The sequence below is a fragment of the Gekko japonicus genome, unplaced genomic scaffold (assembly GCF_001447785.1).
Source record: "Gekko japonicus isolate JY-2015 unplaced genomic scaffold, Gekko_japonicus_V1.1 scaffold154, whole genome shotgun sequence".
Classification (NCBI taxonomy): Eukaryota; Metazoa; Chordata; class Lepidosauria; order Squamata; family Gekkonidae; genus Gekko; species Gekko japonicus.
This window is the reverse complement of record NW_015172008.1, coordinates 208,873-236,775: the sequence shown is the minus strand read 5'-3', so window position 1 is coordinate 236,775 and position 27,903 is coordinate 208,873. Positions and strand designations below refer to the sequence as shown.

General features: G+C 42.6%; 1 protein-coding gene across 1 annotated transcript in view; it reads left to right on the top strand.

Annotated features, from left to right (window-relative positions):
• CALCR (calcitonin receptor) overlaps positions 1-22,776 on the top strand; it is a 96,891-nt gene extending 74,115 nt beyond the window's left edge. The window contains exons 10-12 of the mRNA XM_015420206.1: positions 2,041-2,259; positions 12,757-12,798; positions 22,283-22,776. Coding sequence (XP_015275692.1) covers positions 2,041-2,259; positions 12,757-12,798; positions 22,283-22,504 — 483 coding nt within the window. The 3' untranslated portion in view covers positions 22,505-22,776. The remainder of the gene's footprint in view (positions 1-2,040; positions 2,260-12,756; positions 12,799-22,282) is intronic.
• The last annotated feature ends 5,127 nt before the right edge of the window (positions 22,777-27,903 follow it).

Below are 27,903 nucleotides of genomic sequence, written 5' to 3'. Positions count from 1 at the left end.
CACAAAACTAGGGAAGATAAAGTAGTGATTCTGAGAAGCACTCTTTAAAAAAATATTTTAAAATATTTTTAGATCAGGGGGAACAAGGTAGCAAAGACTGGTTCAGATCCCACCAGTGGTGGTGGTTGGGAAAGGCAGGGAGATACAGGTGACGTGGAGATAAGGTAGCCTTATAAAGGTACTCATCTTCATAATGTGGCATTTTTGCTTGCCACCTTCCCCATGCCTTCTGTTACAGAGAAGATTGTGGTGTGAGTTTCAGAAACCCAAGTTGATATAGTATTAGAAAGTTAGACTAGGGTCGTGGTCACACGGATGTTTAGTGCGGGACTCGCAGCTGATTTCTCCCGCAGTAAAGTTTCCTGTCTACATTCTTTCCCGGACTCGCAGCTGATTTCTCCCACAGTAAAGTTTCCTGTCTACATAGGCAAACCCGCTTCCCGGTCCGAAGCCGGCAGACTCCCGCGGTTTCTGATCTTTTATCCGCGTTTTTTTGACACCTGTTGGAACAGGTGTTTTCTGACATCTCGCGCTTTGTATCCGCGGTTTTGGTATCTGGACAGCAATCCGCCGTGACCGCGCTACCCTCCCCCCGTTGGTTTTTTTTTGGTGTGTTTCTGGTTTTAGCTATGCGCTTGTGCAAACAGGCGCTAGCTTTTATTTTGGTCTTTTAGATCCCACCGAGGCCGCCGTCTGCGCCCAGCTGTCAAACAAGAAAAAAACCCCGCTGAGCACAGGCAGAGCCGGGAACTTTGTTGGGAGGGAGCGAGCAAGTTCAAAGCCGCTCCCGGGTGTGTGCGCCGGCTGGCTGGCCAGCTAGCCAGCCAGAGCTGCTCTCGCTCGCTCTCCCAACTCGTTCTACCCACACCGCCTCCCCACCCGGGCCGGTCCCTTCTCCGCATGGCGGCGGCTGCACATACACAGACCCACTCCCTCGCCTGCTGCTTCTCCCTCGCTTATCAGTGCAAGGCACCGCGGGAGAGAAAAGGAGGCGGGCTGGGAAGGGAAGCCGCCGCCGCCGCCGCCGGGCAGGGGAGGAAGCCCGGGCAGTGCCTCTTGCCCGAAGGGGAGTGAAAATTTAGGCGACAGGGTTCATGCCTCCTAAACCTCTTGCCCACTCCGAGGAGGGTCTGGCACTCCCGGCTCCTGTGCTTGGGTTGGGGGGGGTGTTTGCCGCCAGCGGGTAGAAGAAAGGACAGCAAAGGTCTTTTTATTAGTTTGTATGTACGCCCGAGCGCATGGGAAGACGAGCGCATGCCCAGATTTAAAACAAACAAACAAACAAAAAAAAAACCGCCTGTGTGAACAGTACTTTGCGCGAGGGAAGCGGAAGACAGAGGGACCGTCTGACCACCTCCTAGCGATATAAAATGTCGCGGATATGTCGCGGATATGTCTCGGATATAAGAATTGCGGGAAAACTAGCGCAGTAAGAGGTCCGTGTGACCAGACCCTAGGACCTGGAAGACACAGGTTCAAATCCCGTCTGCCATGAAGCTCAGTGGGTGATCTTGGGCCAGTCGCTCTCTCACTCATTTAGCCTAACCTACTTTACAGGATTGTTACTTTGAAGATAAAATGAAGGAGGAGAGAATGCTGTTGTTAAACTTCTTTGGGTTACCATTGCAGAAAGGTGGAATGTAATGTAATGTATGTAAATAATGTAAATAAATTATGTGTGTAAATAATGTAATGTAAATAAATAAAATGCAAGCACAAAATATAAATTCTGTGGTGGGGGGAAGGTTAGGTCCAAGTGACGCAGCAGACAGTGTCAATATGGTGTCTTCATTTTTCCCCTCTGCAAACTTCTTTACAGATTCCTGAGGTCAGAGATCCATGCTGAATGCCATGAATATCATGTAATGATTGTATGTGCCATAAAAAATGTTCAATGGAATTTCAACAGATCTTATTTTTAAGCCATTTTATATTGAAAACTGACAGTATATTCCTGTATTTAAAGTTTCATAAGTTTGATTGTTTCTAGTAAATTAGAAAAATAAGGAAGCCTGTATAATAATGTTTCTGTTCTTGCAGGTCAATTTTTTCTTTCTGCTTAACATTGTCCGAGTTCTTGTCACAAAGCTGAGAGACACGCATCGGGCTGAGTCCAACATGTACATGAAGGCTGTCCGAGCCACTTTAATCCTCGTGCCCTTGTTAGGGATTCAGTTTGTCATTATTCCTTGGAGACCAGAAAACAGACTTGCTGGAGAAGTCTATGATTACGTCATGCACATATTGATGCATTACCAGGTAAGAGTTTAAAACATTAACTAAGAGTTTTGGATGATGTATTTGCTGGTAGATTTCATCTGGCAAAGGCATTTTTTCCCAGGAAACACAGCTGAGTTCAGCTAATGGATTAGTGCCACTGAAGTCAATGAGCACAAGTCAGCTTTACACCACCTTAATTGATTTTGTGGACTGGTATTTTCTAGATAAGTGATCCAACCTTAAAATATCTGTAGCAGCTTGCCAGTACTTGAGATGCAATTTTATATGAATACTAAGTTGGGAATAAGCCTTATTTAAATCAGAGGAATTTATTTCTGAGTAAACAAAGATAGGGTTATCCTTTCATGGCTGGGTCTCAAAAATCAGGGAATCTCACATTGGATTGTACCAGTATAGACTGCTTGAGGACAAGGGTGTGCTTTACTTGCTCCCCCCCCCCCCCAAAAAAAATCCTTTGCAAGATCCTATGCAATAAAAGCCAGCTAGAAGGAGAGAATTGTTTGGCAGAACTGTTTTCCGTGGCAAATCATGATTTTCCTGCCTAATCAATTATTTAAGGATGGTTGTGAGATAAGCAACGCAATCCTAGACAGAGTTACACCCTTCTAAACCAGTGCGTTTAGAAGGGCATAATTCAGTTTAGGATTGCACTGTGAAATGCCACTCTAAACGTCCTGGAGGAAAGATGGGATACAAATAAAATGTATTTTTAATCTGAGATTAGTCTGAGTAGTGCAGACATGGAGGGCAGGAAACGGGGGGCTGGGAAGAAATTTTTTATCAGTGGTAGAAATCAATGGAAAAAATGCATACTGGGGAGATTCTGAAGTTTTGTGCTGGGCAGATTCTGGAGTTTTCCATGCCTCTGAAGAATCTCTCCACTAACACGTATGGTGTCCCTCAGCTTGCAGGGGGATGGAGATGTCTTCAACAAAAAGCAGTGAGCACCACTGAGCACTCTCTGCCAACCTAGGGCTCGCCAAGCAGTTATGTGGAGGCCGGTGGTACATCGTTTCATGAGACAGCACTGGCCTCCCTAGAATCCTTCATTTGGTAAACTTATGCACCCTCTGTGTGAGAGGCAAATAAAGAGGCCCACTGCCATGCCCTGGAAGATCTTGGGACATTGCATCAGTCTCCTCTTGGTTCCATCATGCACGAAGTACATGGACCTGATGGACACAAGGACTCCAAGGATAAGAAAGGAAACCTTCTCTTTGCCCTACCTTTCCTGTAATTTTCTCAGGTGTCAATATTTGTAATTAATTATTACAATATCAATGTGTGTTGTAGTACTATACTGGCTTATCTGTTGGTATACCCCATTTTATAAGAACTAGGGCCCTACTTCTTGCAAGTGTGAATAATATAGATTAAAGATTTTGCAAAATACCCCATTTTATAGCTATATGAACACAGCAATTCAGGAGGATCCCCCCCCCCCGAAATGGTTTACATCTTTTTGTGTTAATCCATTTTGAGTATATTGAACAGAAATGCTCTGCTTTTGTGTCAAAAGTACTTGGTATCCCAGTGCACTCCACAGTTAATAGGAAGATGGAAGGTGCTGAACCAGAGGCTGCATGTTTCCATTTGAAACACTATAATAGCATTTTCTCCACAGAGTGGTATTCTCAGCTGGAAAATAACACAATAAAGCATCCCCTGCCAGGTCTCTCAGACGGAAAGTGAACCTGAACAATAGGAGCCAGTTCAGCTCTAACTGTCCCACTCTCTTGACAAGATTGTCCTTAACATATCACACTTTTCAGTCGAAGCAGCAATGATCCTTGTCTTGCTGGTTTCTCAGCTTCATAAGTGCTTCGCTATTATGAGATTGTTTGGGCATAACGAATGGATGCAGATGTCATATCTGATAAACTGAGCAGTTTAAAAATGAAAGGCAAAAATAAAGCAGACTTTCATGTTCTTTTCCAACACGACAGTATTCTAAAAGGGTTTCTAGAACTGAAGAGCTACCTGTCTATTTCCAATTCAAATACTTAGCTTCACTGTACTTGGTTCCCTTACAACATAGTTAGTTTCCCGCACTTTTTCAGCTCCCTGTGGATCTCTCTAGCTGCTTATTTGTTCAGTCATTTTGTGCTTTCCCCCCATCATTGTATTGTTCAGTCTCCTCCTTTACTTCTGTCAGCCATTATCCATTAGGTAAAGAATGTTCTCCTCCAGAGCTGCTGGCTGGCCACTGTCTGGAAAAAAGATGCTGAGCTAGCTAGACCACTGGTCTAATCCAGCAGGGCTCTTCTTATATTCTTAAGAATATGTGAGAGAAAATATGCATGCGGAGCAATCTTTCATACATCCTGTACCAGATAGGGTACTCTGAGGGAGAAGCAGAAATCTCTGGATGTTTCAGCCCAGTTTAAAAAGAATCATGTTGAAAAGCATATTTACCTTTTAAAAAGCCCGTAAAATGAGCAAATCCATAGATTAATCTGAATGTGTAAAATGGTTCTGCAACCTCATAGCTGGTGAGAGCAAGGTAAGGCGAAAATGACATCTCGCCACATGAGTGAAATGCCTCAGCAGCCAGAACTAGATACTTAATTTGAGTAATTTGCAAATGGAAAAATCACCATACAACTATCTGCATTCTGGTAATGCATAGTCTAGTTATTGATAGTGAAGAGGAATATAAATTCCAGTCTACAGAACATAATGGGTGATCAAGTCGAAAAATGATTTAAAAGAAACAAGCACAAAGCAGAGCATTTTACAGTAATAAAAATATTTCAATACCCCAGACAGATGTAACTACTACTGTTACTACTATTAGAACTCAAGTGCTAATAATAATAATAATAATAATAAGTGCCTTGACCAATCGTCAGTATGAACTTATTTGCTACAAACTGATTGTTTCTTTATCAAGAAAGAGAAATAGAATAATAAGTAATATCAGCAGTGAATTCTTTTTGATGATTTAAATAAGACAAGCAAGAGCCAAGCTGACAACTTAGAACAGCAATAATAATATTTAGTATTTATACAGTGCTTTTGACCACAACCTCCTAAGAAAAGCCACCATTAGTAGTCCATGTTGCTGATATTCAGCCCAAAGTCTTGCAGTGAGCCAACCGCCAAGCCAGCCTTCCTAGAGCAATGCCCACAGCCTTAGCCACTACAATATACTCAATCTGAACAGCTTATCATATGAGAGTTGGAATAACCCAGACATTGTAAGAATAACTTACACATATTAAGTTAAGCAAGTCAAATTTAGGTAGATGAACCACACAGTTGTAGAAGTCATGATGTGGTGCGAGTTTGCCAGCACAAAACACAAAGGACTTCTGGCCCTGAGGTAAGAGTATGTATTTCTTTGTAGTCCTTTTCAACTGCCTTTCCACCCAGATATCCTCACAGTCTCTCACAACTGGGTTTGCGCTTGCCCTGAAGGAGTTGGTATGTCACTTGGGAATGCTATTACATCCTGGCCCATGACTGGAAGCTCAGGTTTCTTCCATAGCGTGTAATGCCTTTATCAGCCTCCACTAATGCACCACTTGTTGTCCCTCCTGATAATCTGGCTCAGGTGATCCATCTTTCAGTTAGGATCACCTTCCCTGTCCCTGCTTTTGGTATTCCCATCTTCAGAGGTGAGGTGGGTGTGGCAACCAGAAGCAGGAATTTTTCAATGGTGACACCTCATTTGTAGAATGGGCAGCCCCTTGAGTCTTGCCTGACCTCCATCTTATTCTCCTTTAGGTGCTGAGCCAAAACAGTTTCCCCCAGGCTTTTAACTGAGAGGGCCCAACCTTCTGTCATTGCTTTATGGTCTACTTCTAGCCTGCAGACTATATTATGAAGGTCATTTATTCTGTTGACATTTTATACCTTGGCTGGATTTTATGTCCAAACAGAGTTTTATGGATAGATTTTTATGGCTATTTGTTAATTAATGTTTAATCTCATTTTTTATTTTATTGGGTTTTTGTGAGTAACCTTGAGCACGTCTCTGGGAAGGTGATGTATAAATTTTCTAAATAAATAAATTGAGGCATAAAACAATTTCATTATAAAACAAACAAATTTAAAATACAACAAGTTCAGGGGTGAATCTATAGACATCAACCCTCCTCTGGTCCCATTGAAAGGCATTCCAGAAAAAGAAAAACCATTAAAAGTCAAACTGGTCTCTGAAGAGGCAGTATATAGATTTTATAAATAAATAATTTAGTTTTCAAGTCAAGGTGCCAACCTCACTTCTTTAGGAAGCCGTTTTCACAGTTTGGGGCAAGTGACCAAAAAATCCTGCATGACACAATTGATCCTTGAGGTAGCCCATATGACAGTGACCAAGATGTCAAACAGAAGTCCCCCAGTACCTGCCCTGCATGAAGGAACAAAATCAAAATAACTCTTATCCTCCAAAGTCCATCCCAGTTAGGAGGTCTAGCAGGATACTATGGACAAGGGCTATATAGTGGTCCAAGAGGACCATCAATTGAGTGGTGTAGGTTATCCATCCTGGTGATCAAGGCAACTTCCATGCTATGACCAGGTGTGAATCCAGATTGAACCCAGGATCTAGATCCTTCAGTCCAAGAATATCTGAAGTTGTCTAGCTACAACTGTCTCCAAATTTGTATCTTCTTTCTTTGTTATGTCTGAAACCAGTTGTAGAATTGAATAGGAGAAATAAAGTTGGCAGAGAGGAGTTCCCATCTTGAATCAAAAAGTAGACAGAAAGTGACGGGAGCAATGAACTTTCCAGTCCCCCCACAATAGGCAACAAATATGCCAGAAATGTGGTGCATGCAAGATGTGAACATGTAAAGTACAATTATGTACAAATCCATGTTATTTAAGACAGTTCCAAGTATCAGGGTGTTGTCATGTGAAGAAGTCACATTATTTTTTCCATCACTGTAGATATAACTGGAGCAGCAAGAGAGAAGCCACAATGGACTTGTTGCTGACAACACAGCAGCAATGCACAAATAGGCCTCTAACAAATGCTGCAAAATTGAGAGATACCGAGAACTTTTAAACCAATAGATTATATGAGCTGCTCTCACACAGTTATGTTGAAATTACACTTTGATAGAGTTTCTTGAATCCTTCTGTTGAAATATCTAGGTAACTTCATGAAATGGAAACAGATCCTAGAATTAATTTTCTAGAAATGTAGGAGGTTCTCTGTTGGAGCAACTGCAACTTTACCTCTAGCATAACATGAGAATAGATTATAGTTCAGGAATCGGAGAGGGGCAGTAGATCAGTGGTAGAGTATCAGTGTCACACACAGAAGGTTGCAGGTTCAGTCCCCAACATCTCCATTTAAAATGTTCATGTAGTAGTGGGTGAGATGCAAGCCCTTGTCCTGAGACCTTGGGGATGCACTGCCAAAGTAGACAGTATTGGCCTTAGTAGGCCAATGGTTTGTCTCAGAATAAGGCAGTTTTATGTCACATGAAAGTGTTGCGAATGGATAAGCAAGCCCTGAGAATTGGGCACTGACCATTCCACACCAGGCTAGCTGACATTTCCATTCTTCCACACAAACTTTCTCAATAGGAATAGCAATGGACACACTCTGTACTAGTATAATTACCTACTAAGCAAGCACAATAGTGCCAGGTTCAAACAGCCCACTGTTTTCACATCCAAGGTCTATCCCATTTCACCTTATTTTAAAGCCAGCGATAAACAGAGACATCTTCTCACTCCGTTCCCCTGTTCAGGCAATGGCAGCCCTCTTTATTGTGCTGACAACCTTTTTATTACCCCATTTATTGCTGTTACTTTCTGTCTTGTAGAAATAACAACTATGTCTCACTTTTCACACCAGACTTTTATTCTTACCTCAGACAGCAACTTCTACAGAATTGTTAACTAAAATCTAATTTCAAGGCCATCTGAACAAACTCATTGACTTCAAGCCATGTTCTCCCATTACACTCTTGGGGGAAAAAACTATATGTCTATAAAACTCCAAATAAGAACTGAATTTAGAAGAGTGGAGGTTGTCTATGATCAAAATGCCTTTATTAGTGGTAGAGAGGCACAGATTAAAAAAATACCTTTCTTCAAGTATTAGAAAAGAGTTTAAGACACCCTTGTAAGTCCATACCACCAGTGTGGTTGCCATGGCAACCATGTGTGTTCCTCTGCAGGCTTACATGTAAATTAGGACTGAACCTGAGTCTTGTCATGAATATGCACACAGCTGAACCTTGGTACACTGCATGTCATTCAGAGTTAGGGCAATGCTTTGTGGGAATCGCTGCCAACACATTTTGAATTTGCTTTCAGAGACATTGATTGGTTACATAATATGTTCAAAGCTGATTGGCAATACGACATCACTATTTCCCATTTAAAAGCAGAAAAATAGTGATAAAGCAGTTCTCAGTAAGGGCTGTGAGCAACAAAGAATAAGAGGAGATTTTGTTATTTTGTATACTTCTATATACCTTTCTACCACACTAGGTATCCAAGGCCTCCCACAAAGATAAAAATCCAGTCATAAACATTTCATATCATAAATACCATTTAAACGTGTCCAGACACAATATCTATCCAAAGGCCTTCTGGAATAAAATTTAGTTTTTGGCAATTTCCACACAAGGCCTGTAGAGACAGTGCAAACATCACCTTCTTTAGGAAGGAGCTCCAGAGCTTGGTGCCATCTGCTGAGAGGCCCCTGTCATGAGTCACCATGAGTCTCACTTCAGACAAGGTAGGTGTCTACAGGAAGGCCCCACCTTTTGATCTCAAACATTAGGCAGGTTGATATGGGAGAAAGCAATTCTTCAAGTAGTTTGGGGGTGTGTTCAGCCTATGGTAAGTACTTATGCTCAAATGGTTTAGCTTGCTAAGTTTACAGAGGAAGTAATAGACCTTGACAGGGCCAGATGGGCCTGCTTGTGAACGATTTAGCTGCCTCCACAGTTGCTCTCATGCCAGTCCAGATAGGCTATGCACCTAGGCTTGCCAAGAACCCCCACCCCAGAGGCCCGTTCCCCACTGCCAGCGGATCGGGCCCCAGGGGGAACCCCATCCTGATGTGCGCGTCACCCAGAAGTGACGTGACAACACCGGGCACGCTGGGGGCGGGGCCACGGTCATCCGAGGGAAAACTCTATGGTTTTCCCTCAGATGGTTGTGGTCCCGCCCCAGCATGCCCGGTGGTGTCATGTCACTTCCAGGTGACGTGGATGCGCGCTCCAGCCGCCCTCCAGCCACCAGCGGGGAGTCCTCGCTCCGATGAAATTTTGACTTGGCAACCCTATATGCACCTCAGATGTCCACACCTCAAATATGCACTTTTACTTTAAAAAATTAAAAAGAAAAAGAGACTATTTTATGAGAATGACATATTGGACCTTTCTGTGGATAGCTAACCATTAGAAATTAGGGTTGCCAGCATCCAGGTGGGGCCTGGGGATCTCCCACTTTTACAATTGATCTCCAGCTGACAGAGATCAGCTCCGCTGGAGAAAATGGCTGCTTTGAAGGGTGGACATTATACTATGCTGAGGCCTTCCTCCCCAAACCCTACCCTCTCCTGTCTCCACTCCCAAAGTCTCCAGGTATTTTCCAGCCCAGACCTGGCAACCCTATTAGAAATGAATCTTAGACTCAGTCACAATCTGCAAGCTATATTTGGAAACCAATAATATTAATAGGTTCTGTAAAAACAGTTTCTCTCTTGGTTTGAAAATTGTATCTTCCTGAACTGACATAAGAGCAAAAATCATGCAGAGAGCAATTTGGTTTTCTAAAGGCAAGTGAAAATAGCTTTCATTTGAAGATGATATAATTGCCTATCTAGGCTGGTGAATCTTAGCAGATGGTCAGAAGTGATTTTGCCCTCGTTAATCTTCCTCACTTCACAGAATGTGAAGAAGATACCAAAAGGAGTGGCTGTAAATGACATTATTCGAAAGGCACTGTAATTTATTTTCGATCCCTCAGACACTGTTTTCCAGTGCCATGACATCACTAGAAAAATAAACTGGGGATGTGCCATTGCTGTTCTTATGTCTAAAACATGCTTGATTCTGTCATTCAAATTATCTGTGCACTTAGAATTACTGCAAGAATTAATCAGTCCCAGGGGTCATTTGGGGGGGACGCGGGGGGACGCCATCCCCCCGGGTGAGGTGCGGGAGGGTGGGGCCTGGAGCTCCCTGCTGGTGCCCGCTGGAGGTCGCCGCCGGCTATGGGGAGGACACACTTCCGGTGATGTCAGGGGGTGTGGCATATGCTAATGAGTTATGCTAATGAGTCCCCCTAGCTCTTTTTCTACGAAATGACCCCTGATCAGTCCACTGCTCTCCTCCAAAGAAAACTAATCTTCTGGGCCACATCTACCCAGGCAACACTATAGCAAACTGCAATAATGTCAGCAATAGCATTCAACAGGTCATCCTCCAGACTGATATATGCTATCACCTGCCAGTAATACCCTTCTGCTATCTACACAGATAGGGTTGCCAACTCCAGGCTGGGAAATATCGGGGGGGGGTGTGAAATTTTGGGAGGGCAGGGTTTAGAGAGTGGAAGGACCTCAGCAGGATATAATGCCAGAGAGCCCAATCCTCCAAAGCAGACATTTTCTCCAAGGTCTCTGGAGATCAGTTGTAATTCTGAGAGCTCTCCAGGCCCCACCTGGAGGTTGGCAGCCCTAAATATAGGTCCTTAAATAAAATAATAAATGGACGCATATCTGGCTTTTAAAATAGCAGTATTAAGAGCCAGTTCACACAATAGATATCCTTGTGGCTTCCATGAGAACCTGATAATTTCATGTAAAGAGAGTGCTATGCCTCCCAGAAATGTGAGGACTGTATTCCAGTCATGACTGCAGCATGCTTGAAGAATGGGCTTGCACTTCCCATGGTATTTTCACAAACTGAAATGGTCCCAGGCATAGCACTGAACTGGCCTTCTGAAATCAGCAGGAGAAATCAGCAGGAGAACAGCAGGAGAACATTTCAGTCTTCCAGGATACTCCGCTGCTAACCTCAGAGTCATCATACTTCAGAAAGGGCGCTCTAGTGTGAAATTGCTGAACAGGAATATATCCGGGGGGGGGTTAAATTATTTTCATTTTCAACAATTAACAAATAAGTAAGAGAGAATAAACATGAGCATGTCTTGATAAAGTAATACAGTACTTGACAAAGTAGTACAACAATTTAGCAGAATGTATAACTTCAAAATATAACGTAAATAAGAAAAAATGTAAAAACAAACCTTATAAACCTTTTACACAATCAGTTCTAGTGTCATAACTTCTAATAGTATTTCCAAGAGAAAAGTTATACCATTAAAATCCATAACTCAAATCAAATTAACCAACTTGTTTTCAAAAAATTATAATATTGATGTCTCTGAGAAGGTCTGTAGTCTTCAAGTATGTCATCCAGTTTCTCCAGCACTGGATACCATCTTTCTAAATATTCAGAGGAACCAGAAGAAGAGTCATAACTTGTTAAACAATCTGATATTTTATCCATTAATAAATGGTTCCAAATTCTAAAATACCATTGTCTAATAGGTGGAAGATCACTGCTCTTCCAACATGCTACTATCGTCGTTTTAGATCAGGAAATTTATTTGATTTGATTTGAATGTAATCAGGACGTCTGGTTTCTTTTCACTACAGATGTTAAATTAGCGTTGTTTAGCTAGAAATATGGAACAAACACAATGACTGCTTTTATTAAATGGCTCCCTCTGGTCTTAAAACAAGAATAAATTCTGTGTGATACCTTTTATTAGGACTAACCAAACAGATGCAAAGAATTGCGCAGGTTTTTGAGGTCCCCAGAGGTCTTAATCAGGCTGGATGTTTTTAAAAAGAGAGAGCAGCAGAACAGCAGGTTTGTCGGGCCATGATTTTATGGTCTGATGTTGCAGGCATTTTCAGTGAAATGCAAGCAGGCAACTGCCTTCCTTCTATTGCTGAGGCAATCAGTTGCAGCATGGTCTCTGGGACTACGGGGCTCTACTCTGTGGGATTCTGTTCTTACTTCGTACACTGTTGTACTCTGCTTAATTTCACAGATCATGGCATTGGGAGGTCTTTCATATTGTTTCCTTGTGGTGTGTGGGGGTGTGTGTGAGAGAGAGAACATGTATTTTATCAAGTGAGAAATGTATGCCGCAATAAATCTGTGGCATTTATGGTATTGTTCCTCTCCTCTCCTTAACGCCAATGTACCTTTCATTTCCCTTTAACAATGGCATCCAAGTGGTAGTTTGTCCTCAGACACCTCTACATTTTTTAGTTGGTATAGAGGATATGCCCATCTCATGTCAACTAGAAAGGTGGTGAGAAAGCTAGTATTACTGGGGTGGAGGGATCAGCACTGAAAACTGTCACTGTAAAATAGTCAGTTTTAGCTATCACAGTCTACAATACACAATTATGTTTGCATTATGTTATGACTGCATTACACTTGTGTCATTTCTTTGTACCATAAACACAAAAAGTAGGACAGTCACAGGAACAATCTAAATCCATTTCTTTTTCCTTAGGGTTTACTTGTGGCAACCATTTTCTGTTTCTTCAATGGAGAGGTAAGCATAGAAAATAATTTCATTCATTCTAATGCGCACAACTTTAACATAAATTTATGACAATTGACAATATCACTGCTCACTCCTGAATAACAGCACTGTGTACACAGATCCCAGGGTCACAAACATGATGCAAAAGTCATGCCTGTGTGCAACAGCCTCTTCTTACATTTGCAGAGGGAGCAATTTGCTTATGGTTCCTCTTGCTGGATCAGGTGCCATTCATTCATTCATTCATTCTTAAATTTCTTTCCTGAACCTACACCAAAAGGTACCTGAAGTAGTTGCTACCATCCATGACCTTTTAAAATAAGAAGTAATATTCATAGTTAAAAATAACAACATGGGCAAAATTCCAAAGAACTACTTTAGACATGTACAAGAGCCCTGTGCAGACATTTAAATACCTACATGTTGAATATATACAGCGGGAGTAAGATCATGCCCACTAGCTTCATCCCCCCAGCCTCCATACAAGCAAAGGAGAGTCCAAGGTGTTTGCAAATGTACACATGGATGGTATATATGTTCAGCTGAGAATATGGATTTCTGTAGGGTAAAAAGGTCAAGGTAAAGGTTTCCCTTGCTCGAAAGCCAGTTGAATCCGACTCTAGGGGATGGTGCTCATCTCCGTTTCCAAGCTGAAGAGCCAGCACTGTCCAAAGATGTTTCCATGGTCACGTGGCTGGCATGACTAAACGCCAAGGTGCATGGAACGCTGTTACCTTCCCACTGAAATGCTACCTATTTATCTACTTTCAATTTCTTGCTTTCGAACTGCTATGTTGGCAGGAGCCGGGGCCAGAGACAGGAACTCACTCTGTCACATGGGTCTCGAACTGTCGAACTACATACCTTCCAGTCTGCAGCTCAGCATCTTAACCTCTGAGCCACTGCGGACCATTTCTGTACGGTACTCAGCAGTATAAAAGAATCTGTGCACAAATACTAGTGTTCGCATAAGGGCTCTGCTCAGACCTTTTACTGAATATTTGGCGGTCAAAGCATTAAGTGTATTTCTCATTCCAGTTACATGAGTTTAGCCTACAGGTACGTGAAGCTCTGAATAGGACTATGATCTTGGGGACACTTGGTGAGGTTAGACTTTTTTGCCCTTGGGGCAGCAAACAAAAACCATACCATATGATTGTGCTACACCACAAATGGTTTTTTTAAAGTTTAGTTTCAAAAATAGCTTAAACCCTCCCCCCCCCCTCGTGCCATGGGCAGGTGGCTTTTTGAGAGTCACAAAGCCCAATGCTTCGTTGTGTGTGAACACTAACCCAAAACAATACTAAACAGAAGAAGAAAATATGTCTTTGTTCTGACCTGCAGATTTGCAGGCATGTGCTGTGAGACCACAACATGCAAACTCATAATCCTAAATATTTGGAAAAGCAATATGGCCTAACACACATATAATATGTCATTTTGTTCACACATCCAGTAATAAGCACTGACCGGTTTCCAAATTTAGCCATTTTGAAGAGGTCAGTGGAAAATAAATCCCTTTGGATAACTGTTCTCTCACACACCCATCATGTTATATGCCTTCTTGGCTTTTCACTCCTATTCTTCTGTAATGATATACTAAGTGTGGTGCAAGGACTTGTCAAGCACCAATTTACTACCTACTAGAAGCCCTACTTGAGAGGCACTTGAGAAAAAGCATTGTGATCCTGTAAGAGGAGTTAACTAGAACAACCTCCTGAAATAAAAGAAAGGGGCTGTTAAAGAAAAGTAAACCAGGTTTTATCTCTATGCAAAATAATACAGACATTCTGTAAAATGTAAAACTGTTATGTGCATATACATACACATTTTAACAGTTTGTCCAGAACAGTGACATTTATTGCCTCATTAGAGAAAGAGAAGATGAGGTCTAAGTCTAGCTTTCCTGGTGCCACTAGATTGGTGTGTGGGGGAGGTTTTGGACTTTCTCAGACATGAAGCTAAGGTTTTACACAAATTAGTAGTGGGGCAAATGAATAATAACACCATTAATAACTAAACATTTAGAACATTTGCAGTTTGTAGGACATGAGAAAGAGAGAGATTTTAATAGGTTGCAGTGACTTTAGATTCTCTTGATGTTTAACGATACCTGACAATTCAATCATAAAAACTGTTTCCTGGGAATAAGGCCTGTCAAATATATGAAAGTAGAATTCTGTGCAGAACTGTTTTGTATTCATGTCTCAAAGCCTCAGTCCAGAAGCTGACAAGAGTTTGCATTGATGTAAACTAGTTTTCAAATGTCAGACACAATGGGAACCCTGATTGTAGCCTGACTCTACTAAAGTTAGTTGGAGTTGGGTCTCATCTCTCCAGTACAGCTTGACTCTGCTGAAAGGTAACCAGTTTAGGATAGTCCAGGGGGGGGAATAGTGATTAGTGAATCATTGAGCTGCCAGTTGCAAGAACTTTCTGACGAAGAGTTGCCTGGCCTGAAGGGCAGATTTAACCCTCTTTTTTTTGTTCAGGGCATAAAACCTAAGAGGATGGTAAAAAACTAAACCTGAATTTGCTCATTGACATTCTAATAATGAAGTTGTTTACTGTACAAGCTTAGCAGAAAAAAAGATGCTTTAATTACAGATGCTTACCAATTAATCAGAATGCAAGTTAAGAAGTACAAATTACTGTTTGAGATGCTATTTTTTCCATTACATGTTTTTTAGAAAACCAAAGCCCTAATTTCCAGATCATAGCGATGCATTAATTCATTATTTTCCACAGATGTTTTTAAAATAAATATGCATCAGAAAAGCATTCAGGGACTTAAACTTAATAGATTTGGCTTGCGGACCTCTATGTTTCCATTGACTGCTCAAATTTGGAATTGTCAAGTCACTTATTTGCTTATTAAAAATGTAATTTTTGTGAGTGAAAAGCAGTAAACTGTAGGCTGTAGTCTACAAACAAGCCAAAATTAATTTTAGACTTCATTGATTCTAAGCCTACAGTTTAATCTTACCCCCCCCCCATGGCAAAAGTCCCCTTTTTCAATGAGGCTAAGTTTCCATTCAGTGGGGAACTCAACAGTGTTTCAATGGGATTATACACAAAATACAGACTGAGCATGCTGATTGCTCTCTAAGAGCCATAGAATTTAGCTGAAGTTACAAAAGTAAAACAGAGAAGGGGAAGATTAGCCTTATTGATAGTTTATAGTATTCTAGTGGGTATAGCCCTCCAGCCTCAAGGATCCTCTCCAAGATCCACCTGCAGTATACAGGCTAAACTGAAAAAAGCAAAAATCACCCTGTTTCTACACTGAATTGCTCATGTTTGAGGGTACAACAACAGCTTCTATTCACTTAGCCCTGACTCCCAATAACCTGTTCTATAGGGCAAGGTGAGCAGGAAATTTCCCCAAACCCCTGAGGTCACCTATGCTGCTCTTAAATAACAGGGAGAAGGGATGTGTCCTAACTGTTTATCCCCTGTAATTTCTTACAAGATGCCAATTTATGTATGTAGGAATTAATGATCCCTGTAACACTCTCACCATGCAAAATGTTTTGTAGCTGTTACCTCCTTCATGCCCACAGTCTTGTAAAGTAAGTTAGGTAAAGCTGAAATGAAGATTTGTCGAGAGCCAGATAATGAGTGTCATAGTTCAGTGCAGCTCTTCAGGGGTTTTTTGAGTTTAAAGAATAATCCAGAATACATGGGTACCTACAGACATGATAAAGAACCTAAATGATTACAGCCTCTGTGTACAGCATTCTCTCACCCAAAGAAAACTGGTGCTGAAAAGGCAACCCCAAGCCTCCCACATCTGCACAACTTTTATATCCTCTTAGATATCTGAAGGATCAAAAGGATTCAAGTATTTGCCCATTTTCAGAAAACGGATTACTTTAGGCTGACATCATAAGAACAGGGCCACGTGTGAATACGGATGTCCTCATTCATCAGGCCACTGGGACAGCCACCTTAAGTTAGAAATCAGAAGGGGAGAGGGCAGCTGCTACTTCTTCAGGGGACTGGATGTTGCCCTTGGGGTGGGGGGAGACACAACAGCCCCAAAGCTACTGGCTCAGCTCAACCAAGGTGGAATTGGCCCTGCAGCCTCCCTTAAAGCACAGAGAGGAGACTCTCGCGTGAGGGGTGCTCCGGGGGGGGGGGGGGGTTGGGAGGCCCACTGCTTCCACCACAAACGAGGGAGGGTGTAGTGAACACCTTTTAGGGTTCCCAACTCCAGCCTGTGAAATTCCTGGATATTGGGGGGCAGCAGCTCCTGTGGAGGAAGAAATCCAGGAAGGGACTTCATCCGGACTCTATGGTATACCACAGAGTTTGTCCTGTCTAGGCTACCACTTCCTCCAGGGGGCCTGACCAATCGTAACCCTGGGGGGTCTCCAGGCCCCAGCTGGAGGTTGGCAACCCATCACTACCTCTCCTCACAGAACTGGGGGGATGAGACAGAGAAAGGACGACACCCGAGCGGGGCGGGAGAGGGGCCGGCACTGGCTCACCTGCCGCCTGACAGGGGAAGGGAAAAAGGCGGGGGAAAGGGCTGATGAGAGGGGGGGAGAAACGCAGTGCTGCCCGCCGCCCAAACTGATTCTACCTTTTATAAGTTAAAAGCAGTTTTCTAAGAAATTTCTAAGAAATTACATTAATTTCCCCCCAATTAAATTAATTTTCTCCCAATAGCCAAATATTACAGTGATGTCAATCTAGTAATAGTTTTATACTTTAAAAGCTGAAGATACAACAGTCCTGTTTTTCATAATAGCCTGTTCTCTTTTTCACTGGCACTGCTGGGTGCTGAGATTGATATTCCGTGTCCAGAGGTCAAGGTCAGGGTCCAGGAACCACAGAATTCACAGTGCAGCTTTGCTCACTGTGTGGCATTTGGAAAGCCTCTGTATTTCAAATCTGGTTCCACTCATTTTTGTGGAATCTGTTCCTGGGAAAAGCATACATCTTCCTAAGTAATTTGGCTTGATTCATATTTTCAGAGAGCATCGTTCTAGAAAATTGTCTTAAGGCAAATGGAGTTTGACACCTTCTATTTTTTTTAATTTGGTAAACCTAGAAAGGAGTTATTATTTTCCACCACCATGCCATTTGCTCTTGCAAGTGCACAAGGAAGGGAAAAGAGCAAACAATACATTATTAGCCTAAAAGGAAGGAAAGAGGGTATGACAGTGGAGCCAGTCCTGTGATTAGGTGGAGTGAGGTTGCTGCTTCAAGGAGTCAAATTGTCAGACATTTAATTTATTATGGCTTGAACTGAAGAGTGAAAGGATTTTGGTTTTGCTACCTCCTTTGTCCCATTGAATGCCCTTGACATCCCTTGCCCCAAGCCATTGGTGATGGTCCAGGAATGGCATGGGAACAAGTAGGACTGCAGTTTATGACCACCAAAGTTGGAGAGATAATCCCACACAGTTTTGTGTGAACTCTGGCATGAGCTAATGCAAGGTGAGCAATTTTGTTCTCCTGCTGCACATTCCCCACCCACCACCCACCCCTTTTCTTGAGAGTCCAGAGGATCATCTGGTATAAGTTGCTTTGGAGAACCAGGGAGTTCTCTAGTTTTCTCCACCAAAATTTTTCTTGGCGCTCCAGACATGCCTCAGATCCAGCACAATCCATTAGTTAAAGCCACAGTCTGATCTTCAGCATTCAGTTTCTTCCAAATTGTCTAGTGAGCTATTGCCAGGTGCATACAGATCAAAGTGATATTTCTTGGGGGGGAGAACTATTCTGTGGCACAGAAGAGGGCTTAGCTGTAAGGTAATGGAAGTTCAGTTGCTCACTGATTTATTGCTTATTACTGGGCTATTCACATTAAGGGAAAAGAAAATGAAATCCATCCAGTGTAAATTATTTCAAAAACAGTCCCATGTTCCACATCTTCCTTTGGAGTGCATTGCACAGGCTGTTTGTTTCACAAGTCTTCAGTACTACAAGAGCTTGGCTTATAACACCAAGAACACTACGGTCTGGGTCTCAAAATCGGCTGACCCTCCCTGGCCCGAGGGAGGCCAAGCTAGCTATTACCAGGGCCGAAGCCTTTTCAGTGGCGGTCCCTACCTGGTGGAACGAGCTCCCGGAGGAGATCAGGGCCCTGCGGGACCTTTTGCAGTTCCGCAGGGCCTGCAAGATGGAGCTCTTCCGCCAGGAATTTAATTAGGGGCCGCTGCTACTGCAGGCCATTACTGCAGAGCTCTGATCTGTGGTTTTAACATCCAACTGATTATGAGCAGAAACATCGTGGAACATCTGGGCAGTGGAAATTTACTCTGCCATCTAGGTTAATTTTTAACTGCTGCCAGCACTTTGTATTTATATTGTTTTTATTTGTGTGGTTAAATATTTGTGTAATTTTAATGTATTTATGTTTTTATGGAAGCCGCCCTGAGCCCGCTTTATGGGGAGGGTGGGATATAAATTTGATAATAAAATAAATAAATAAATTTAGTGAAAAGTGACCCAAAAACTTGGATGTCTTAATCAACAGAAAAATATGGTGTCGTTTTTGTTCATCTCTCTATGATGTTTTATTCCCACCACGCTTCAGAAGGAATTTAAGAACATAAGAGACGCCAATGTTGGATCAGGCCAAAGGCCCATCCAGTCCAACACTCTGTCACACAGTGGCCAAAAATACCAGGTGCCATCAGGAGGTCCACCAGTGGGGACAGGACATTAAAAGCCCTCCCACTGTTGACCCCCCCCAAGCATCACTTGCCCCAGAGTCCCTATCTATACCTTGTGGCTAATAGCCACTGATGGACCTCTGCTCCATACGCTTATCTAATTCCCTTTTAAAGTCGTCCATGCTTGTAGCCGCCACCACTTCCTGTGGCAGTGAATTCCATGTGTTTATCACTCTTTGGGTGAAGAAGTACTTCCTTTTATCTGTTCTAACCCGACCGCTTAGCAATTTCATTGAGTGCCCACAAGTTCTTGTATTGTGAGAAGGGGAGAAAAGTACCTCTTTCTCTACCTGCTCTATCCCGTGCATAATCTTATAAACCTCAATCATGTCACCCCTCAGTCGTCGTTTCTCCAAGCTAAAGAGCCCTAAGCGCCTTAACCTTTCCTCATAGGGAAAGTGTTCCAACCCTTTTATCATTCGAGTTGCCCTTTTCTGCACTTTTTCCAAAGCTATAATATCCTTTTTAAGGTGTGGTGACCAGAACTGCACACAGTATTCCAAATGAGGTTGCACCATTGATTTATATAGTTTATAGTGGTACAGTAAGCTGAGAAATCCCCAGTTCTCAAGCTGGCCATAGACAATTTGTTTCAGCTTCAACCCTTGAAATTATAGGCAAAATAATACCAATCTATGTTATGGACTAGTTATAAGAGTCCTTTTCTGCATCTGAATACCTCTGTGTTTGTTAGCAAGTATACAGAAGGACTCTCACACAGATATTTACTTCCACATGCTTTTTCACTGGTGAAGCAAAAGTGCCATGTGAGTAGGATCTTGATTCTGTCTTGTAATCTCTACAAGCGTAATGGAAAATGCTCTCTCCAAGCTGTGGAGTCTTGTGAGCAAACATTCTACTTTGTGAGCTACTTGCTTTAAAGCTGTGAGCAAGCGATTTGGCCACTGCATACATTAGTTTGCTCTGGAGCCATCCTTCCTGAGCTAAGAAAAAATGTGTGAGCTGGAGGCTAAAAATAACTCAGTTTAGAGTGAACAGTGGGGGGAGGGGGGAAGTGGCCTTCTTAAGGTCACCCAGAGAGGTCATGACTGAATTAAATTTCAAGTGGGTACTTCCTGAATTGTAGCAATCACATACTGTTTGCATGGCTGATAAAATGAAATGTCTCTAACTTCCCTATCAAAGATAGGTATGAATGTGACACAGAAGGTGTGCATGTACACCTACAGAAACAAAATATTTCAAAGCTACAAGGTATAAAATCAATGAAACACCCCCCCCCCCCGATTTAGATTTTTTTAACTTGGCCCACAGTGTGGGAACTTGGCATGACATTAACAGTTATAAACTTTCTAAATGAAGAGATTATTCACGGATTTTCAAAATAAATAAACAAAATGTCACGCTTTTTGTTTTAAAATCTTTAAAATCCAAAGATGAAACACTTAAAACAGATGACATTTACAAGCCATTTGCTATTCATGTCTGTCTCCACCATGTGTGTAAAGTGTCGTCAAGTCATAGCCAACCTGTGGGCAACCCCATAAGTTTTTCATTAAGTAGTCTGCCATTGCCTACCTCTACAGAGTCTTCCTTGTGGTCTCCCATCCAAGTACCGACACTGCTTAGCTTTTGAGATCTGATGAGATCGGGCTCATTCCACATCCCTCCCCCTCTCCACTACTTCATTTCACTATTTTATTATCAAGGGACAGAATCTAAATATATTGTCCAACAATAAATTATTTAGAGTGTGAACAATTACCTAACACTGTTAATGTTGCATCTACACAAAAAAGTCTTCAGATCAGTTAAAAAGGTAAAGGTAAAGGTTCCCTTGCTCGAAAGCCAGTCGAGTCTAACTCTAGGGTTGCGGTGCTCATCAGTTAGCAAAGAATAAAAACACAGAATGCTTCTTAACTTTTTAAAATACCATCAGTTTGAAAGCATTTATACTAACATAGAGAGCTTCATTATCTCACTTCAGTTTCCTTCTCCAGTGACCGAAACCCTTATTTGTACAAGTACATTCTGTTACATAGTGCCTGCAGTAGACATCCAGCTATCTACAGTATTAGATGTTTGCCTAACTGCTTTTCAGAACTATAGTAGTTTACATTAGAATAATATTTCCCTATGTACTCAGCTAACATCCACAACATTTTACAATGTGATTTATTTAGAGTCTGTGCAGTCTCTCTACTGAATAAATTTTGCTCAGAACAAATTATCTAGTATTGTTTTGATGGGTCTTGTTTTTACTATAGAGGCAGAGCATTAAAATAAATGGATTTTTGACAGACATTGACTGCATCATTACATTGCAAAAATGAATCTTCACCATCAACTCTGTTCATGAAAAGCTACTTATTTAATCCTGTGAAAACATTCAGTGTGTATTCATGGAATACTGTCGATACAATGTATTAAACCTGTTTGGATTCTAGCATCACTATTCCAGATGTGTTTAGGAAGGAGAACAGGCATATACAGGACACTTTAGCCCTGCACATTCTACAGTTCTTACATATCTTACATATCTACAGTTCTTACATATCTACAGTTCTTACATATCTATTGTAAGAAAGAACTATCACACGTTCACTTTACAAATGGAACCAGGGGCTGTTACATGGATAAATGTGGAGTTTGAATCATGCATTGAGCTGTACATGCACTGAACATAACATGAGAACTACCCAATGGATGTATAAGTAAAATTCAAGTGTACAGTGTACATGCATTCATGGTAATTTGTGAACAGGGCTTTTGTCTGAATTTGTCCAGACTAGCCCCAAACCTCTCTTAACACTAGTCTTAAATCCAGTTTATTTCACTCACAGGTCCAAGGAGCTTTGAAAAGGCAATGGATGCAGTATAAAACCCAATGGGGTCAAAGACGCCGAGAACATTGCTCTACGCGATCTACCTCCTACACAGCAACATCTATCACAGAGGTCCCCATTTACCTGTATCCCCATGACTCCAACAGTGAACAGTTTAATGGAAAGTATATAGATGACTCTGAACTTGTTGCATTAAAATCTGGAGAGACATCAACCTAGCTTACAGAAAGGGGATACGGTTTTCTGTTTGTGCAGAAACCGGGAGGAGAAGACTTCAAGGCCATTGCAAGAGCAGGCTCTGTTAAATGACAAGATGCGTCATATGTAAACTACAGAAACTCTGCTTTCTGCTGGTGACAACTTCAAGAGAGTCTGAGAGGGAAGAAAGACAGGAATAGAGAGAGAGGTGTTCACTGGATGCAGTTGCCATGGAGGAAGGACCAAGGCTGAGCTACTCAGTGGGAAGAATGGAATTTCCCCAGTTCCAGAACGCAGCCAATATGCGGACTGAGGATGCTACAGTAATAAAAATGTCTATAAGATGTCGCATGAAAATCTGGGAACTATCACTGTTTCTGTAAATGGATTTTTTGTTGTCTCAACTAAGCTAAACACAAGAAAGAAGTGGTCAGCAGCTATTGCATAAGATATTTTTACAGTAGACTTCTGATCCATAAACATGAGTCACTTGTTAGTGTCTTGGGAAAACATTGCATTTGAATAGCTCCAGTGCTTTCTTAAGGGTTTTTGCACTTAGGGCAAAACAATTTTTAAAATATCATTCCATTTTATTTAAATCCTCACTATCTCAAGAGGATGTTTTACAGTATTAATATGATGTCAAGCACAGGACAGAACTGAAGGCAAACTATTTATTGTGTCAAAAGTGCTCAAGAATAGATGAAGCATATGAGAAATATGGTGTGCAGTTGGACAATCTAATGTGGGGACCCAAGAGACTTTGTTCAGAACGATAAATAAGAGTTGCTTGATAATAACCATTGATAGGGAAATGGTCAGCCATATTTTTCATTGCAGCAATCAGATATAGGGAACAACTTTTCGCTGTGAATAAACTGTGAAATGTACTTGGGAAATAGTTTTCTTTTTAAATCTTACCGTTGGTATTTCTCTAGTTCCAATCATGCAAGCTTTCTTTTACCAATAAAGTTGTCGTCCTTCTGTTTAAAGAGTCCAAAGTTCCATGGTGTAGTTAAACCTTTAGACCCAATTCATAAGCTACTGTATAAATTATGCAACTGGTATAAAAGCTACTTCAGTGTGACTGCTCTGGATACAAGAACTGCCTAGCTGGGGCAGATGCCAGGGTTCACACCATTCCAGTGTTACTCTTCTGGGCACAGAGAAGGTTTATCATGCCCATGTGGTCCCTTCAAACAAACCTTACGGGAATAGTGTACAGCAGAGAAATATGGCCCCTGTGCTGCTGCATGCAATGTATCATGCCTAAATCTAGTACCGCAACTGGAAGAAATCAAAGAAGTTGTACATCGACATTTTGTGCTATTGTTACATACTATCATTCCCTGCCAGCTATTATTTTATGGTTGCAAATGGTACATGGAACTTCCACAATAAAGATTTCCCCCTCAGAGCTGCAGATATATTTATTTATGCATAGAGATTGGCTCCTTCCATTGGAATTCAGGTGTACTCAAGAAATCTATGTGTACTCACTTTGTTAGAAACAGCGTATCTTTGTAAGATATAAAACGTGGTGCCAGTACATTTCTTGTCATGGGTTGATGTACAACAAAGTTAGATTTTCACTAATGCATTTACCCATGTGAAAAATGCACTTCAGTTTTCATACTTTATGAGACAAATACCTTAAGTTCCATCTTAGCTATGTTTTGTTTTTGGAAATATGTAGAAAAGTAGATAGTTCCATCCACTTGTCTGCATGTTTGGGCACCATATGATCTACTTAAATCTGGAAGTACCCAAGAGACATTTGTCCCCAAAAGCAGGGACAGGGCTGCATTGCTTCCAGGTATTTGATTTAGAGATCTATTATTGGGCATGTGTTAGAGCAGAATGTCCAATTTTGCCCAATTTGCAGGCTAATTTAAAGGTGGGTTCTCTTCACCAAATGGTGTTGTCAAAGATTATTTCAAGGGTCTGAGCATTTTGATCATGGTCCTTCCTGAAATTTCATGCTGAATAAATTGAGATATTAATTGAACTAATCAGGTTGTAAAACATGTAAGGGGGTCTTGGGCTTGCATATGAACCTACCCTGCAGAGAATGCATCAGATGATCCTGTAAATCTACCTGTCACGGCAGGGCCTGGGGGCGTGATGCAAGCAAGCAAAGTCCAAGAGCAGTCCGAAGTCAAGCCGAGTAAGACAAGCAGCAAAGTTCAAACAGGTTTAAATCAGAATCCAAAGCCAGGGTCAGCCATACCAGAGTTCAATGTCCATAAATCCAAACAATGCCAGAGGAGTCAGAGACGAGAGCAGGGTCAATGAAGCTGATGGTCAAAAGCCGAGGATCAAGACGACAAGAGTTCTGGAGCAGAGATACACGGAGTCAGGTCCTGACAAACGACATTTGCCAGCACAAAGGCCTGCCAGGAACAGGCTTGAAAATATACAGTGCTGGCTAATTAACTCATTAGCTGGCAGGGAGGGAGGTCATGGTTCAGTCAATACTCAGGGCTAAGAGATCATCTGGCACGCATGCGTGCATTCTGTCGTCGTTCTCTCAGCTGCTGTCTCCGTAGATTCCGGAGCCTGATTACAGGTGGCAGTGAGTCTGATGATGAATCACTGTGATGCAGCAGAGACTGATCCTGTGCAGCTGTTTCCTGGGAGGCTCTATCCTCCTCGCCACTTAGGGAGCTTTCTGCTACAGGAGCCAGTCTTTGCCTATAAGTCTCTGCTGCAGTACTGTCCTCAGGAGCCTGTAATTCCACATGCTCCTGGCTGGCAGGTGCCTCCTCAGGGTCATCAGCAGAGGCAGGCATGACACTACCCAATCTTATTCTCCACAAGCTTTGAGAATACTGTAAATTTAAATTTGTACCATGCCCTAAACTACTGCAAGAGGGCATTTGTTAAATGATGCCTTTTCCTCATTTCATGAAAAAGGGAGAATGGAGCTCCCGGCCTCCCGGCAAAGCCACTGTAGGTCCAGGGGCTGTTTTGCTGCCCTGGAAGAAGCCGGGGCTGCAACAGCACCCATGAGACGCTGCAGTGATGGACATTGCTGACTATAACAACTTTGAAATTAAGACAATTTGGGAGGAGAGTTAAATTGGCCCCGGCCTCTCATTGGTTAGGCATCGAGCCTTTTTGGCCGTTCCTTGCTTTCTGATTGTTGTGCGAAAGTATTGTAAAAAAAGAAAAGAAAAAAGATAGTGGGATAAAGATGCCCCTCCCAGTGGTGCTTCTATGTTAGATTTATAGAACAGGGAGACCTCAGTATTTTTACAAGTGCCACCCTTAAAGTGCCATTCGTGCTGAAATTTACAATGTTAGTCACAACTAGAGAAATAAGTTAGGGCTACAACCTGCCTGCAGTGAGCTAGATGGAAAGCAGGACAGCTGTGGAGGCATCTGGCAGTGAAATTAAAGAGGCTAACAGTGACTGAATATATTGCTTACAAGCTCCAGGGCAACAGGAAGGACATGAGTGGATGGAACTTGGATGGAACTTTCAAAGAGAGCAATGTGCCTTGAACCTCTGTCCCTGGAACAGCTGAAGGTATTGGGGTTTACCGTTTGGAAGCCTTCACTCTGGGGTTGAGGATTCCTTTCCAAGAAAAAAGGTCACATAGTGCTCCTAACCTGAAATCAGTTCGGGGGATGGAGCACATAATTGGGAAAATTGACAAGGAGTGTAAGGAAAGTAGGGTACTTTGCCTGTTCCACGCCTCACTGGTTAACAATTTGACGTTTTTCCCCTGTTTGGCGAGGGTTGCCTCATTCACTACCTGTCATGCCCATACCAAGGAGTTATGTTCTGTTAGTTACACTTCGTTGATCAGGCCATGCTAGTGGTGCGCTGTTGTGGGCAGGGGGCAGAATTGGCAAGATGGGACGTTAAGTTGGCCTTCCGTCTCCTCCCTGTCCACCCAGCTGATTTGAGCTGTTGGGCTTTGCTTTCAAGGGCAAATTTACATGGACCCTTCCCATGGGGTGCTCAGTATCCTGTGCTGATTTCGGGAGGTTCGGTTCCTTTTTGGAATGGGCCTTGCGTTACAGGACAGCTCTATGCAGCACTGCCCACTATCTTGGTAACTTTCTGTTGGCAGGAAGGAAAGGTAGGGGCCATGCAAATTTTACTGAGCTAGGAGTTCCACTTGCTTAAGAAAAAGCTGAAGGCCCTACTCTAATGCTAACTTTTAGTGGGGATAGTGATAGACACAGTATGGCAGCTATGTAAATTACCAGCTGACATATTGACTGCACTGTGGATGTTATTGACATGGCCATGGAGAAGGAGAAAATTACCCTGCTGGAGTCATTGCAGCTGGTTGGCCACCTCAACTTTGCATACAAAGTTGTGGAAAACGGCTGAGCATTTGTTAGGAAACAGTATGGGCTCATGATGGGCTTGCACCTACCGTGCCATAGGACTAGGGTCACCAGGGGTATAAGAGATGACCCCTTTGTATGGAAAGAAATTTTGGATTCAAGAAGGGCAGCTTCTGTACAGGGAAGACACTTGAAGGCTGGTCAGGAGAGTTTTTCTGAAATGGAATTATGCCCATGCAGGCCTTACACCAGTATTTAGCTATGCAGGCTGCGGGCAAAGGCTACAAGATGCTATGAGAGATACATGCAGGATTGCAAAGTTTAATGTATATATTTAAGTTATTAAGTTCTTTTTCAGGTGCTACACCCTGATGTTGAAAGCAATGGCAGACCTTGCAATGATAAGAGCAAGGTGGCCTGGAGTGCAGATAGTCTGGTTGGCTATTCTGCTTTGCCACGAACGGCAAGGCCCTGGTATTGCAGGCGAAGGCCAACCTTGCGATGATAAGAGCAAGAGAGCCTGGAGTGCTGATAGTTGGGTCAGCTATTCTGCCCCGCCAGATGAGAAAGGCCATGGGGGGTGGTCTAGGGCAATTTTTGCTGCACCCTAGCATATGGGTTGAGCTCCAGGACCTGTATAGGCCTGATGGGGTGCACTATCTGACAAGGGCAACGGGTTCTTTTTGTAGGACTTGCGGCAAGGGATTAGCTCAGCCTTGGCCTTTTAGTGGGAGCAAAGACCAAAGCAGACGCTTGGTCTTGGCTGTGGCAGGTTGGTGCGGGCAAGAAACCGGAACCGGTGAGCACTTATGGCATTTTCCCCATTAGGGAACAGGGGGTCATCAGGAACTGCCTTCGGATTTTCGGGTCCAGGGTGGGGAATCGTGCTCACCTCCTCTGGGAACCTCCTAGGGTATGCTCCTCTCTGCAAGTTGTCAGGCTTCAGGGGTAGGCGCTCCTAGGTGGCGACCAGTTTGCTGGGCTGCCAGTCGCGAGCCAGACTGATGGCTCAAGACCGGAGCTGGGTGACCCGCCCAAGAAAAGGGCAAGGAGGTTGGTCAAGTGAATGACACCTGCCTTGCCTGTTCCGTGCTCACTTACCTGGTCCCTTGCCA